Raw genomic sequence first — 14,424 nt, 5'->3', positions numbered from 1 at the left:
GATCATAATAAATAATAAATAATGATGAAGATAAAACAAAATAATGATCAACTTGGTGTCCAAAGTATTTGTAGCTAGTTATAGAGATAGAGGAGTGCGATGGAAGTATGTGGCAATAGTAATATAAAACGGAAGAATGATAATGATGGTGATGGTGATGTTGATGATGATATACTCAGATGTTCGATTCATAACAAGAAACAGAAGGTTATATGCTATGACTGCAATGAGCTCATCTGCACAGTGTGTCTCACCACTCAACATATGAAGCATGAGGTTGAGCATGTCCACAGCTTGAAGACACAGTTCACCAGTGACAACCAGAGGATAAAGAGGTTCAATGCTCGACTCGACACACTCTGGGACACATTGCAACAATTGGCATGGTCATACGACACCATTCAGATGTCAAAGAGACGTGTCGCCAATCAGTTCAGAGAGTTGCATGAACATCTTATGAGGAAGGAGCAGAGGCTCAAGAAGAAACTGGATGATGAGCTTGACGATACCACAACATCAATCAACAACATCATCAATGAGGTTGCCAATATCAATACAAATGTCACCAACAACAATGTGAATGACATCAATCACAATGATGATGAAGATGGCGATGGAGTTGACGTTATGAGTACATTGGTGCGATCGATCAAAACATCCAAGTCAATGGATCAATTCATCGACAAACAGTTCAAGCCATGCGACGATAATGTCACGATTGGTGATGATCAACTGTTGGACTTTGTTCGAAGAGCATCACAAGCCACTCAGGCTGTTCATACTGTCACAAGACCATTACGGATGTATTTTAATTCCTATTTGTTGGAGAGAGATTTCGTGGAACTCTTTGATAAGTACTTCTTCGAGGACCAACCAACAATGATTGAACATGGATTCAGGAATCACATCTTCTCATTCTGGAAGGACTCATGTTCGATGCTCTCATTGGACACTGGTGAGTGGACTGTGATCAATGACAAGTGCACACCAAGAAAGCGCATATCAAGATCGGTTGTCTACGCACGAGGCAATGTCTATGTGTTTGGCGGTCAAGGATCACCCAGCACATACTCTCGCTTCTCACTCATCGATCAAAAGTGGAACAATGACCTCGAGATCATCGGTGTCGATGGTGGTGAAAGCATATCAACATGCTACGATGGTGACAAGCGCATCTATCTGGTCGGTGGATTCCACAATGACAAACTATTGGATCGAGTTGATTGTTTCAACATTGACACTCAACAATTCTCATCAGTTGGACGATTGAGTGTGCCAACCCGAGCATCACACTCATTCATCCACAACAATAGAATCATTGTTGTTGGTGGCCATGTTGATGTCGAGGGTAATGTGTCGCTAACAGATATCTTGGAATACAACATTGCCACCAAGGAATGTGTCGTTTCCCTCGAGATTGATATCAATCCAGATGAAGCCATCGATGCTTGTTATGATGGCGTTGATAATGTAATCATCATGGGCGGCGATGAGTCCACTCTCTTGGTCGACATGTCCAGTATGGAGCCACTAAAAAGTATTGGAATGAATTCAAAAGGATGGCCATCTGTTTATACACAATCACATGGATTTGTTTCGCTCAGTGGCACTGGATACAATTATAGATTCTCAGTGTTACAAGACATATGGATATCACTCGATGACAATGACCCTATCGAGACAAGGGCAGTCTTTGGAATATGTCATATTTATCATTGATTGATTAAATAAATAAAACGAAACACCATCAATTAATCATACAAAATAGTGATGAACAACAACGTATCCCAAGTAGTTTTTATACAGAGGAGAGCAATGGATGAGAGTGGCAAAAGTAATAACATCGATAAAGATAGTATCAAACGGAAGAAGGATGATGGGGATGTTGTTGGTGATGATAATGATACAATCAGATGTTTGATTCATAACATGAAGCCGGAGGTTATGTGTTATGACTGCAATGAACTCATCTGCACAGATTGTCTGACCACTACTCAACATATTAAGCATGATGTTGAACATGTCGACAGCTTGAAGACACAGTTCACCAGCAACAAGAGGATAAAGAGGTTCGACACACGACTTGACACACTATGGGATACGCTGCAAGGATTGGCATGGTCATACGACACCATTCAGATCTCACAACGACATGTAGCCAATCAGTTCAGAGAGTTACATGAGTATCTCATGAAGAAAGAGCAATGGCTCAAGAAGGAACTCGATGATGAGCTTGACAAGACCACAACATCAATCAACAACATCATCAATGAGATTGTCAACATTACTGCGCAAGCCACCCACAACAATATGAATGATATCAATCACAATGATGATGAAGATGGTGAAGGTGTTGACATCATGAGTCAGTTGGTGCGATCGATTCAAACATCAAAGACATTGGATCAATTCATCGACAAACAGTTCAAACCATGCGGTGATGATGTCACTATTGGTGATGATCAACTGTTGGACTTTGTTCAAAGAGCATCACAAGCCACTCAGGCTGTTCATGTTGTCACCAAACCATTACGATTCGAGTTTGATTCACATATGTTGGAGAGAGACATCAAGGTACTCTTTGGTAAATACATCTACGAGAGCACACCAACCAGGATTGAACATGGCTTCAGGAATCACATCTTCTCATTTGGAAGGACTCATGTTCGATTCTCTCATTGGACACTAATGAGTGGACTGTGATCAATGACAAGTGCACACCAAGAGAATGCATATTCAGATCGGTTGTATATGCACGAGACAGTGTCTATGTGTTTGGAGGTCAAGGATCACCCAACACATACTCTCGCTTCTCACTCATCGATCAAAAGTGGCACAATGACATTGAGATCATCGGTGTCGAAGGAGGTGAAAGCATATCAACATGTTACGATGGTGGCAAGTTCATCTATCTTGTCGGTGGATTCCACAATGACAAAATGTTGCATCGAATTGATTGTTTCAACATTGACACTCAACAATTCTCATCAGTTGGACGATTGAGTGTGCCAACCAGAGCATCACACTCATTCATCCACAACAATAGGATCATTATCGCTGGTGGCTATGTTGATGCCGAGTGTAAGATGTGGCTAACGGACATCTTGTCATTCAACATTGCCACCAAGGAATGTGTGGTCTTCCTCAAGACTGAACTCAATCCAGATAAACTCATTACTTCTTGTTATGATGGCACTGAGCATATGTTCATCATGGGCTATGGGTCCACTCTCTTGGTCAACTTGTCAAACGTAAATTCAGTACAAAGTATTGGGATAAATTCAAATGGATGGTCATCTGTTTATACCCAATCACATGGATTTGTTGTGCTCTGTGGCACTGGAAAAAATACAAGATACTCTCAGTTGCAATATAAATGGATATCACTCGATGACAATGACCCTGTCAAGTCAAGGGCAGGATTTGGAATATGTCATATTTATCATTAATCGATTGTGCGATCTGAGTGATTATTTGATCAAATAAATAGTGATCAACCTCGGTGTCCAAAGTAATTGTAGCTAGTTTGGTAAAGAGATAGAAGAGAGAGATGGATGTATGTGGCAATAGTAATAATGATGATGTTGTTGATGATGATTCACTCAGATGTTTGATTCATAACAAGAAACAGAGGATTATGTGTTATGATTGCAATGAGCTCATCTGCACATTGTGTCTCACCGCTGATCATATTACACATGACGTTGAGCATGTCGACAGCTTAAAGACACAGCTCACAAGTGACAAGAGGATAAAGAGGTTTGACACTCGACTCGATACACTCTGGGACACATTGCAACAATTGGCATGGTCCTATGACACCATTCAGATCTCACACAGACGAGTTGCCAATCAGTTCAGAGAGTTGCATGAGTATCTCATGAGGAAGGAGCAATGGCTCAAGAAGGACCTCGATGATGAGCTTGACAAGACAGCAACATCAATCAACAACATCATCAATGAGATTGCCAACATTAAAGCACACGCCACCAACAACAAGGTGAACGACATCAATCACAATGATGAAGATGGCGATGGAGTTGACATGAAGAGTACATTGGTGCGATCGATTCAAACATCAAAGTCAATGGATCAATTCATCGACAAGCAGTTCAAGTCATGCGACGATGATGTCACGATTGGTGATGATCAATTGTTGGACTTTGTTCGAAGAGCATCACAGGCAATTCAGGCTGTTCACACTGTCTCCAAACCAATACGATTCGAGTTTGATTCACATATGTTGGAGAGAGGTATCGTGGAGCTCTTTGATAAGTACATCTTCGAGGACCAACCAACAAGGATTGAACATGGATTCAGGAATCACATCTTCTCACTGAGGAGTGACTCATGTTCGATGCTCTCATTGGACACTGGTGAGTGGACTATGATCAATGTCAAATACACAGAAAGAGAGCGCATATTCAGATCGGTTGTATATGCACGAGACAGTGTCTATGTGTTTGGAGGTCAAGGATCACCCAACACATACTCTCGCTTCTCACTCATCGATCAAAAGTGGCACAATGACCTGAAGATCATCGGTGTCGAAGGAGGCGAAAGCATATCAACATGTTACGATGGTGACAATCTCATCTACTTGGTCGGTGGATTCCACAATGGAAAAGTGTTGAATCGAGTTGATTGTTTCAACATTGACACTCAACAATTCTCGTCAGTTGGACGATTGAGTGTGCGAACCAAAGAATCACTCTCATTCATCGTCAGGAATAGGATCGTTATCGTTGGTGGAAATGTTGATGCCAGGTGTACGATGTCACTCACAGACACCATGGAATTCAATATTGACACCAAGAAATGTCACGTCATCCTCAAGACTGAATTCGATCCGTATGTTTACATCCATGCTTGTTATGATGGCTTTGGTTGTGTATTCATGATGGGTGATGAGTCCACTCTCTTGGTCAACTTGTCCATTAACAATTCAACTCAAAGTATTGGTATGCACACATTAGTATTACCATGTGTTTATACACAATCACATGGATTTGTTGCACTCAGTGGCACTGGAAAGAATGAAAGATTCTCAGAGCTGCTAGGCAAATGGATAACAATCGATGACAAGGACCCTGTTGAGTCAAGGTCATTCTTTGGAACATGTCATATCTATCATTGACTTGATCAACTTAAATAAAATAAAATAGTGATCGACTTGGTGTCCAAAGAACACAACACTTTTGTTGTAGCTAGCTAGTTGTAGACTGATGGATGTATGTGACAACAGTAATATCAAACGAAAGAAGGATGATAATGATGATGATGCACTCATATGTTTGATTCATAACAAGAAACAGAGGATTATATGTTATGACTGCAATGAGCTCATCTGCACAGTGTGTCTCACTATTCAACATAAAAAGCATGATGTTGAGCATGTCGACAGCTTGAAGACACAGTTCACCAGCAACAAGAGGATAAAGAGATTCGACACCCGACTCGACACACTCTGGGACACCCCCTGCAACAATTGGCATGGTCCTATATGACACAATTCAGATGTCAAAGAAACGTGTCGCCAATCAGTTCAGAGAGTTGCATGAACATCTCATGAGGAAGGAACAATGGCTCAAGAAGATACTCGATGATGAGCTTGACAAGACCACAACATCAATCAACAACATCATCAATGAGATTGTCAACATCAATTCGCACTCTACCCGCAACAACAATGTGAACGACATCAATCACCATGATGAAGATGGCGATGGAGTTGAAATGATGAGCACATTGGTTCAATCGATTCAAACATCCAAGTCAATGGATCAATTCATCGACAAACAGTTCAAGCTAAGCGATGATGATGTCACGATTGGTGATGATCAACTGTTGGACTTTGTTCAAAGAGCATCACAAGCCACTCAGGCTGTTCACACTGTCTCCAAACCAATACAATTCGAGTTTGATTCACATATGTTGGAGAGAGGTATCGTGGAGCTCTTTGATAAATACATCTACGAGAGCACACCAACAAGGATTGAACATGGCTTCAGGAATCACATCTTCTCACTGTGGAAGGACTCATGTTCGATTCTCTCAATGGACACTAATGAGTGGACTGTGATCAATGACAAGTGCACACCAAGAGAATGCATATTCAGATCGGTTGTGTATGCACAAGACAACGTCTATGTGTTTGGCGGCAAAGGATCACCCAACACATACTCTCGCTTCTCACTCATCGATCAAAAGTGGCACAATGACCTTGAGATCATCGGTGTCGATGGTGGTGAATGCATATCAACATGTTACGATGGTGACAATCTCATCTATCTGGTCGGTGGATTCCACAATGGCAAACTATTTGATCGAGTTGATTGTTTCAACATTGACACTCAACAATTCTCATCAGTTGGACGATTGAGTGTGCCCACCATTGATTCACTCTCATTCGTCCACATCTATAGGATCATTATCGTTGGTGGCTATGTTGATACTGAGTATAAAGTGTCACTCACAGACATCTTGGAATTCAGCATTGACACCAAGGAATGTGACCTAGTGCTCGGGACTGAACTCCTTCCAAATGAACCCATCCATTGTTGTTATGATGGCTATGATCATTTGTTCATGATGGGCGATGAGTCCACACTCTTGGTCAACCTGTCTATTATGGAGTCAATACAAAGTATGAGAATGAATTCAAATGGATGGCCATCTGTTTACACACAATCACATATTTATGTTTCATTCGGTGGAGCTGGATGCAATGATAGATACTCAGTGTTGCAAGACCAATGGATATCACTCGATGACAATGACCATGTCGAGTCAAGGGAATGCTTTGGAAAATGTCATATCTATAATTGATTTAATAAAAAGAAATTATTATCCATTAATCAAACAAATTATGGTGATGAGTTTGTAGTCCAAATTTAGTAGTAGAGTTAGAGAGAGATAGAGTATAGTGATGGATGAATGTGGCGACAGTAATATCAAACGGAAGAAGAGTGATAATGATGATGAAGATGATATACTCATATGCTTGATTCATAACAAGAAGAAAAGGATAATGTGTTATGATTGCAATGAGATCGTGTGCGCAGTGTGTCTGACCACAACTCAACACATTATGCATGATGTTCAGGATATCTACAGCTTGAAGACACAGTTCACCAGAGACAAGAGGATAAAGAAATTCGACACTCGCCTCGGCACACTATGGGACTCGCTGCAACAATTGGCATGGTCCTATGACACAATTCAGATGTCAAAGAGACGTGTCGCCAATCAGTTTAGAGAGTTGCATGAACATCTCATGATGAAGGAGCAGAGTCTCAAGAAGCAACTGGATGATGAGCTTGACAAGACCACAACATCAATCAACAACATCATCAATGAGATTGCCAATATCAATGCACACGTCACCTACAATAACAATGTGAACGACTCCAATCACAATGATGATGATGGCGATGGAATTGATGTGATGAGTACATTGGTGCGATCGATTCATACATCAAAGACAATGGATCAATTCATCGACAAGCAGTTCAAGCTAAGCGACGATGATGGCATGTGTGGTGATGATCAACTGTTGGACTTTGTTCGAAGAGCATCACAAGCCACTCAGGCCGATCATACTGTCACCAAACCAATTGGAATCGAGTTTGATTCATATTTGTTGGAGAGAGACTTCAGGGGACTCATTGATAAATACATCATTGAGAAAACACCAATAAGGATTGGACATGGCTTCCGGAATCACATCTTCTCACTGAGGAAGGATTCGTGTTCGATGCTCTCATTGGACACTGGTGAATGGACTGTGATCGATGACAAGTGCACACCAAGATTTGGCATACTCAGATCGGTTGTATATGCACGAGACAGTGTCTATGTGTTTGGAGGTCATGGCTCACCCAACACATACTCTCGATTCTCACTCATCGATCAAAAGTGGCACAATGACCTCGAGATCATCGGTGTCGATGGAGGAAGAAACATATCAACCTGCTTCGATGGTGACAAGCTCATCTATCTTGTCGGTGGATTCCACAATGACATGATGTTGCATCGAATTGATTGTTTCAACATTGACACTCAACAATTCTCATCAGTTGGACGATTGAGTGTGCCAACCAGAGCATCACACTCATTCTTCCGCAACAATATGATCGTTATCGTTGGTGGAAATGTTGATGCCGAGGGTAAGTTGTATCTAACAGACATCTTGTCATTCAACATTGACACCAAGAAATGTCACGTCCTCCTCAAGACTGAATTCCATCGATATGAATACATCACTTCTTGTTATGATGGCATTGATCATGTGTTCATCATGGGCGATAGGTCCACTTTCTTGGTTGACTTGTCCAAGAATTCAATCCATAGTATTAGAATGCACTCATCAGGATGGCCATGTATTTATACACAATCACATGGATTTATTGTTCTTTGTGGAGGTGCAAACAATCAAAGATTCTCAGTGTTGCAAAGCAGATGGATATCACTCGATGACAACGACCCAGTGGCGGATAGGTCATCATTTGGAGCATGTCATATTTATCATTGATCTGACAAGTTAAATAAGAATAATTTAATTGACTCAAATGATTGATTGATGAAACAAAATAGTGATTAACTGAGGTATAAAGTGGTTGCAGTGTTCGAGAGATAGAGAATAGAGATGGATGAATGTAGCAATAGTAATATCAAACGGAAGAAGGATGATAATGATGATGGTGAGGACACTCAGATGTTTGATTCATAACAAGAAACAGAAGGTTATATGCTATGATTGCAATGAGCTCATCTGCACAGTGTGTCTCACCACTCAACATAATAAGCATGATGTTGTACATATCCACAGCTTGAAGACACAGTTCACCAGTGACAAGGGGATAAAGAGGTTCGACACTATGGGAGACATTGCAACAATTGGCATGGTCATACGACATCATTCAGATCTCAAAAAGACGTCTCGCCAATCAGTTCAGAGAGTTGCATGAGTATCTCATGAGGGAGGAGCAGAGTCACAAGAAGATACTCGATGATGAGCTTGACAAGACGACAACATCAATCAACAACATCATCAACGAGATTGCCAACATCAATGCACACACTACCCAAAACAACTCTGTGAACGACATCAATCACAATGATGATGAAGATGGTGAAGGTGTTGACATCATGAGTCAGTTGGTGCGATCGATTCAAACATCAAAGACAATGGATCAATTCATCGACAAACAGTTCAAGACATGCGATGATGATGTCACGATTGGTGATGATCAACTGTTGGACTTTGTTCGAAGAGGATCACAAGCCACTCAGACTGTTCACACTGTCACTGAACCAATACGAATCGAGTTTGATTCATATTTGTTGGAAAGAGACTTCAGGGAACTCATTAATTACGAGGACACACCAACAAGGATTGAACATGGCTTCAGGAATCACATTTTCTCACTCTCGGATGACTCATGTTCGATGCTCTCATTGGACACTAATGAGTGGACTGTGATCGATGACAAGTGCACACCAAGAGAATACATATTCAGATCGGTTGTATATGCACGAGACAGTGTCTATGTGTTTGGAGGCAAAGGATCACCCAGCACATACTCTCGCTTCTCACTCATCGATCAAAAGTGGCACAATGACATTGAGATCATCGGTGTCGATGGTGGTGAAAGCATATCAACATGTTACGATGGTGACAATCTCATCTATCTTGTCGGTGGATTCCACAATGACAAGATGTTGCATCGAATTGATTGTTTCAACATTGACACTCAACAATTCTCATCAGTTGGACGAATGAGTGTGCCAACCAGAGCATCACACTCATTCTTCCGCATCAATAGGATCGTCATCGTTGGTGGCTATGTTGATGCCGAGTATAAGGTGTCACTCACGGACATCTTGAAATTCAACATTGACACCAAGGAATGTGACGTCTTCCTCAAGACTGAATTCCATCCAGATGAATACATCACTTCTTGTTATGACGACATTGATCATGTGTTCATCATGGGCGATAAGTCCACTCTCTTGGTCAACTTGTCCATCAAGAACTCAACTCAAAGTATTGAAATGCACACATCAGGATGTCCTTGTTTATATACACAATCACATGGATTTGTTACGCTCGGTGGCACAGGAGACAATGAAAGATTCTCATTGTTGCACAACAAATGGATATCTCTCGATGACAACGACCCTGTGGAGGATAGGTCATCGTTTGGTACATGTCATATTCATCATTGATCATAATCAATAATTAAAGGTACTCTAATAATAATAATTAATCAATGGAGAATCTAACTTTAATGGTCTTTTGATTCGTTGTTCGGTACACCAAAGTTGTTATTGTCAATATTGTGCATCTTGATTGATGGAAGACGTTCCCTTCCACCATTAAGTTCATTGCCATTATTGTTAAGAATCCCTTTGTTTGAGTCGCTTCCACTTCCACTTCCACTACTACTTCCAGTTGTACTACTACCACTACTTATAGATGAAGTTAAATATCCATAGAATCTGGATGATTTGAGCATCTTGATGTTGTTGTACTCGAGGCCATAGGCCAAGAAACCTAATAGGCCACCATCAGTAGTGGCTATGGTGACAAGTATACGTAGAATAAAGTCTGGCAAGTCCAACTCGCAGTTCTCTTCTCCATTGATCGCCAAACATCTTACCCAACTCTGCAACGTATTGTTATAAACATTATTCTTTGCAATCGATACAAAGTTGAATGATACCACAAATACAAAGTTGAACAATACTGTTATCATGATGATTACGTGCTTGACCTAAAGTGATTGAGTTAGTGATCGAGTGAATGGTGGACAAATGAATGTCTCATACATTATAGTACAACATGGATTTTGATTCGACAATCTTGTACATCTAGATGAATGAATGGATGATTGAATGATTGATGGAAAGTGAATGAGTGAGTTGGAGTGTTCCATTTAAGTGTGGAATTGTTCCAAACATACAGAGTAAACCTTGAAGACTGAGTAGACAGTCGAGTAAATAATGAATATCAAACATATCCAAGATGGAACTATAGTGATGAAGTTGGGTTGATGTTAGTATGATCATGTGATTGATTGAATGAATCAATGAAACACTTACTATGGAAACAAACAAGTTGCCAATAAAAGCTACGGTGGAGCCAGCATCCAATGGTCTTGGGATTGGTTAGCATTTGGTTGCCAGCAAGAGGGATAGCACATAGTAGTACCAGTGCACCCCAAATAAGTATACGATGATACATGAATGGCCATGGTTTCTTTACATTCCTGATCGACATGAAGAAGTCATAACACATGTAGGCCCACCAAAAGATGATCCCCAGTGCACCGAACTGTACCAAAGTGCCATTGATTCCACAAAGTGCGTCCTTCTGTACCATCCATCCCTTGTCTTTGCCACAGTATGTCTCTTGTGATCCAGCCTAAGTATGATTGTTTGTTAGTTTGTGGTGTAGGAACTCTGACTCATTGGTCACTCACCATAATGTATGAGATTGAAAGTGGGATGGAACAGAGAGCAAAGGATATTATGATCTCCATCTTGGGCGTTATCTCTTTCGGTAGTAGACCAAATACTATGATGAGTAGGACTGCTCCAGTCAGACTGAGTGCCACTGATATTGTTTGAACAATGTAGAGGTCATTCATTTTGTAGTCTGGCCACATACTGTGTGGACATGGCAGAGCACATTTGTTCACCATCATGTAGTAGTACTGAGACTTGGACATCTCATCACTGACATATATCAAAGGGTCTGGACATAGACTCGTTGCATAGTCAACAGATGTACATTGAACTTGTAGAATATCCTTTGTTGATGTTATATTATATGATGTCGATGATGTTGGATATAGGTCTTGGCCATTGTCGTCAATGGCCAGACAATCGGATTCAGTATTCTTTGTCGTGCAAGCTGAGTTGGACAAGTCGCAAACAGGTCGACAAGGTCTGGATGGCAATGCAATCGTTTGATTATTTGAAAGTCGATATGTCTTGCATAGTTGGTAGTTCTGATCATGTTTGTTAAGGGTGGGGTTGGGTGAGTTAGTGAATGGAATGGTTCCAGGGTGTAGAGCAGATTTAGTTATCTCCTTACCTGAGTGCAAATCAGAACCTTGGAGTATAAGGTACAGTTGGATGATGAGTGTGAGGTGTTTAGTTGGGCAAGTTGAGTTGCAACTCTGCTGTTCAACTGTTCGATACTGTCTGTGCTGTTTAGATATATGGAGGCATAGTTTGACAGTACTCCAATACATGGTGATGTGATATCAATTGGTAAGCAAGATCCATTCAAGTCTACCAATGTAGTTGATGCACTACATGTTACACCTAAAGATTGTATAACAATCAACACCCATAAAAGGGAGTATTTGATCACTCCTGTATAAGTAAACATAAATAAATATATATAAATAAATATGTCATTGAATGTAAGGTAAGATGTTATGTTCTCTCTTCATACTCTTGGAATGTGATGGATGGAATGAGTCTGAATCGGTGACACTGATTGCCCTTCACAAGATGGTTATGATGTGGTGTGTGGGATGCGTTGCCCCATCAGTGAAACGACACGCCTCCCTCCACAACACACGAGTTCCCGTTCACCAAAAATTGAGATCGTCAATAGCAAAATATTAGAGGGAATTCAATCCATTCAGAGTCTTTGTTCAATCATTAAGTAAATTCTATCAGTAACAATTGATCAAGTTGATGATTGATCAGAACTTTGGGTTTGTTCATGGACTGTCAACTTCGTCCACGCCATTAGTCTCGCCCATGGTCTCGCCTTCGCCTTCGCCCTCGCCCTCGCAGTTGTTGATGTTACTTGGTACTCCAAAGTTGTTGTTAATGATGGTCATCTTGGTGGCTGGGATCCATCTATTGCCAATGCCACTGCCACTTCCGCTGCTGCCACTACCACCACTTCCGCTGCCAGTGCCAGTGCCAGTGCCTTTGCTGCCTGAACCAGTGCCAGAGCCACTACCAGTGCTGCCACTGAAACTTCCACTTCCTTTGGAATTCTTTGCTAGGTATAAATATAATTTGGAGTCCTTGATCACTGTTATGTTGTTCCTATCGATTGCGAATGCCAATGATCCTATTATACCAATGTTGGCAATGGCGATTGCAACCATGATGCGAACGACAAAGTCTGGCATTTCCATTGGACATTTATCCAATCCATTGATTGCCAAACATCTTATCCAACTATTCATAACATTTGTGAATGTAGATATATTGATAAATGCAACCAATACATATAACTCTACAAATATAAAGTTAAATAATAGTACTGCCATAAACATTACTTGTTTGACCTAAAATATTAATTAATTAATATTGGTTAATAATAAATCCAAATAATCCAAACAATTAAATAATTGATCAACATACATTATAATACAACATCTTCTTTGATCTGACAATTTGGTATATCTATATGATTGTGTGAGGGCAAGGGCAAGGGTTAGGGCAAGGGTGAGGGTAAGGGTTTGGATGTTGATTGATGACTTACAGAATATACTTTGTATATTGAATATGTTGTTGTGTAGAAAATTACAACGACACAGATAGTTGCAGGTACTATATGATCAAAACGATTGAATATTAGTAAGAATGTGTGACTGGGATAGTTCCAGATTGAAAGTGGACTTACAATGGAAAGCAATGATTTGCCAAATATAACTTTTGTCTATCCAACATCCTGTTCCTTTTGGTGATGATATGTATTGATTGCCAGCCAGTGGTATGCATGTACATAGTACGTCAATGGACCACATGAATATACGATGATATTTGAATGGCCATCTTCTCTTTCCATTCTTGATCGATATATAAAAGTCATAACACATGTATGCCCACCATAATATCATACCAAGTGATCCAAACTGGAAGAATGCACCATCAACACCGCACATAGCATCCCTCTGTACCATCCATCCTTTATCGCTGGTACATGTCATCTCTTGATATGGTGCCTAAGTTGATGTTTGATTGATTGATTGATGTAAGTGAGTGGCCGAGCGAGATGAGTTGGACAAACAACATACCAATAAATATGATATCCTGCAAATGGTGGAACAAAGGATGAAGGAGAAGATGATCTCCATTCTGATGGTCATCTCACGGGCCAGGATGCCAAATAGTATGAGTAGTAGGATGTTGAGTACCAGGTTGAAAGAGTTGGTAGCAACTTGAATGTTTAACAATATGTTCATCTTTTGTTGTGGCCAGAGGAAGTATGGACATGGCAATGCACACTTATCAACGACCATATAATAGTAGTGTTTGGTCGTTCTGGACATCTCATCAGTGATATATATCAAAGGATCTGGACATAATCCATATTGATATTGATACATATTGCATCCAACTGTTATACTATCATTAGTTGTTGTTATATAATATGTTGTTGAG

At 40.5% G+C, this 14,424-nt stretch overlaps 8 protein-coding genes across 8 annotated transcripts; 5 read left to right on the top strand and 3 right to left on the bottom strand.

Annotated features, from left to right (window-relative positions):
- Positions 1–99: 99 nt before the first annotated feature.
- SAMD00019534_078690 (hypothetical protein) lies at positions 100–2,703 on the top strand (the record flags this gene model as incomplete). The annotated part of the gene is made up of 3 exons (XM_012896909.1): positions 100–803; positions 900–1,519; positions 1,769–2,703. The coding sequence occupies 3 exons, from the start codon at positions 100–102 to the stop codon at positions 2,701–2,703; spliced, it is 2,259 nt and encodes a 752-aa protein (XP_012752363.1).
- Positions 2,704–3,637: 934 nt separating this feature from the next.
- Positions 3,638–5,137, top strand: SAMD00019534_078680 (hypothetical protein; the record flags this gene model as incomplete). The annotated part of the gene is made up of 2 exons (XM_012896908.1): positions 3,638–4,851; positions 5,023–5,137. The coding sequence occupies 2 exons, from the start codon at positions 3,638–3,640 to the stop codon at positions 5,135–5,137; spliced, it is 1,329 nt and encodes a 442-aa protein (XP_012752362.1).
- Positions 5,138–5,517: 380 nt separating this feature from the next.
- On the top strand, positions 5,518–6,828 carry SAMD00019534_078670 (hypothetical protein; the record flags this gene model as incomplete). The annotated part of the gene is made up of 2 exons (XM_012896907.1): positions 5,518–6,646; positions 6,719–6,828. The coding sequence occupies 2 exons, from the start codon at positions 5,518–5,520 to the stop codon at positions 6,826–6,828; spliced, it is 1,239 nt and encodes a 412-aa protein (XP_012752361.1).
- A 262-nt stretch (positions 6,829–7,090) lies between these two features.
- On the top strand, positions 7,091–8,241 carry SAMD00019534_078660 (hypothetical protein; the record flags this gene model as incomplete). The annotated part of the gene is made up of 2 exons (XM_012896906.1): positions 7,091–8,168; positions 8,216–8,241. The coding sequence occupies 2 exons, from the start codon at positions 7,091–7,093 to the stop codon at positions 8,239–8,241; spliced, it is 1,104 nt and encodes a 367-aa protein (XP_012752360.1).
- A 735-nt stretch (positions 8,242–8,976) lies between these two features.
- SAMD00019534_078650 (hypothetical protein) lies at positions 8,977–10,230 on the top strand (the record flags this gene model as incomplete). Its single annotated transcript, XM_012896905.1, has 1 exon — positions 8,977–10,230. One exon carries the CDS (start codon positions 8,977–8,979, stop codon positions 10,228–10,230), a length of 1,254 nt encoding a protein of 417 aa, XP_012752359.1.
- A 59-nt stretch (positions 10,231–10,289) lies between these two features.
- Positions 10,290–11,735, bottom strand: SAMD00019534_078640 (hypothetical protein; the record flags this gene model as incomplete). Its single annotated transcript, XM_012896904.1, has 6 exons — positions 10,290–10,778; positions 10,834–10,875; positions 10,968–11,035; positions 11,107–11,428; positions 11,487–11,620; positions 11,675–11,735. The coding sequence occupies 6 exons, from the start codon at positions 11,733–11,735 to the stop codon at positions 10,290–10,292; spliced, it is 1,116 nt and encodes a 371-aa protein (XP_012752358.1).
- Positions 11,736–12,743: 1,008 nt separating this feature from the next.
- Positions 12,744–13,172, bottom strand: SAMD00019534_078630 (hypothetical protein; the record flags this gene model as incomplete). The annotated part of the gene is made up of 1 exon (XM_012896903.1): positions 12,744–13,172. The coding sequence occupies one exon, from the start codon at positions 13,170–13,172 to the stop codon at positions 12,744–12,746; it is 429 nt and encodes a 142-aa protein (XP_012752357.1).
- A 140-nt stretch (positions 13,173–13,312) lies between these two features.
- On the bottom strand, positions 13,313–14,282 carry SAMD00019534_078620 (hypothetical protein; the record flags this gene model as incomplete). Its single annotated transcript, XM_012896902.1, has 6 exons — positions 13,313–13,325; positions 13,402–13,530; positions 13,664–13,717; positions 13,796–13,820; positions 13,883–13,985; positions 14,058–14,282. 6 exons carry the CDS (start codon positions 14,280–14,282, stop codon positions 13,313–13,315), a joined length of 549 nt encoding a protein of 182 aa, XP_012752356.1.
- Between the last annotated feature and the right edge of the window lie 142 nt (positions 14,283–14,424).

Source organism: Acytostelium subglobosum (genome assembly GCF_000787575.1).
Source record: "Acytostelium subglobosum LB1 DNA, scaffold: scaffold16, whole genome shotgun sequence".
Lineage (NCBI taxonomy): Eukaryota > Evosea > Eumycetozoa > Acytosteliales > Acytosteliaceae > Acytostelium > Acytostelium subglobosum.
Note: the sequence above shows the minus strand (reverse complement) of the source record. Positions and strands in the feature narration are given on the sequence as shown.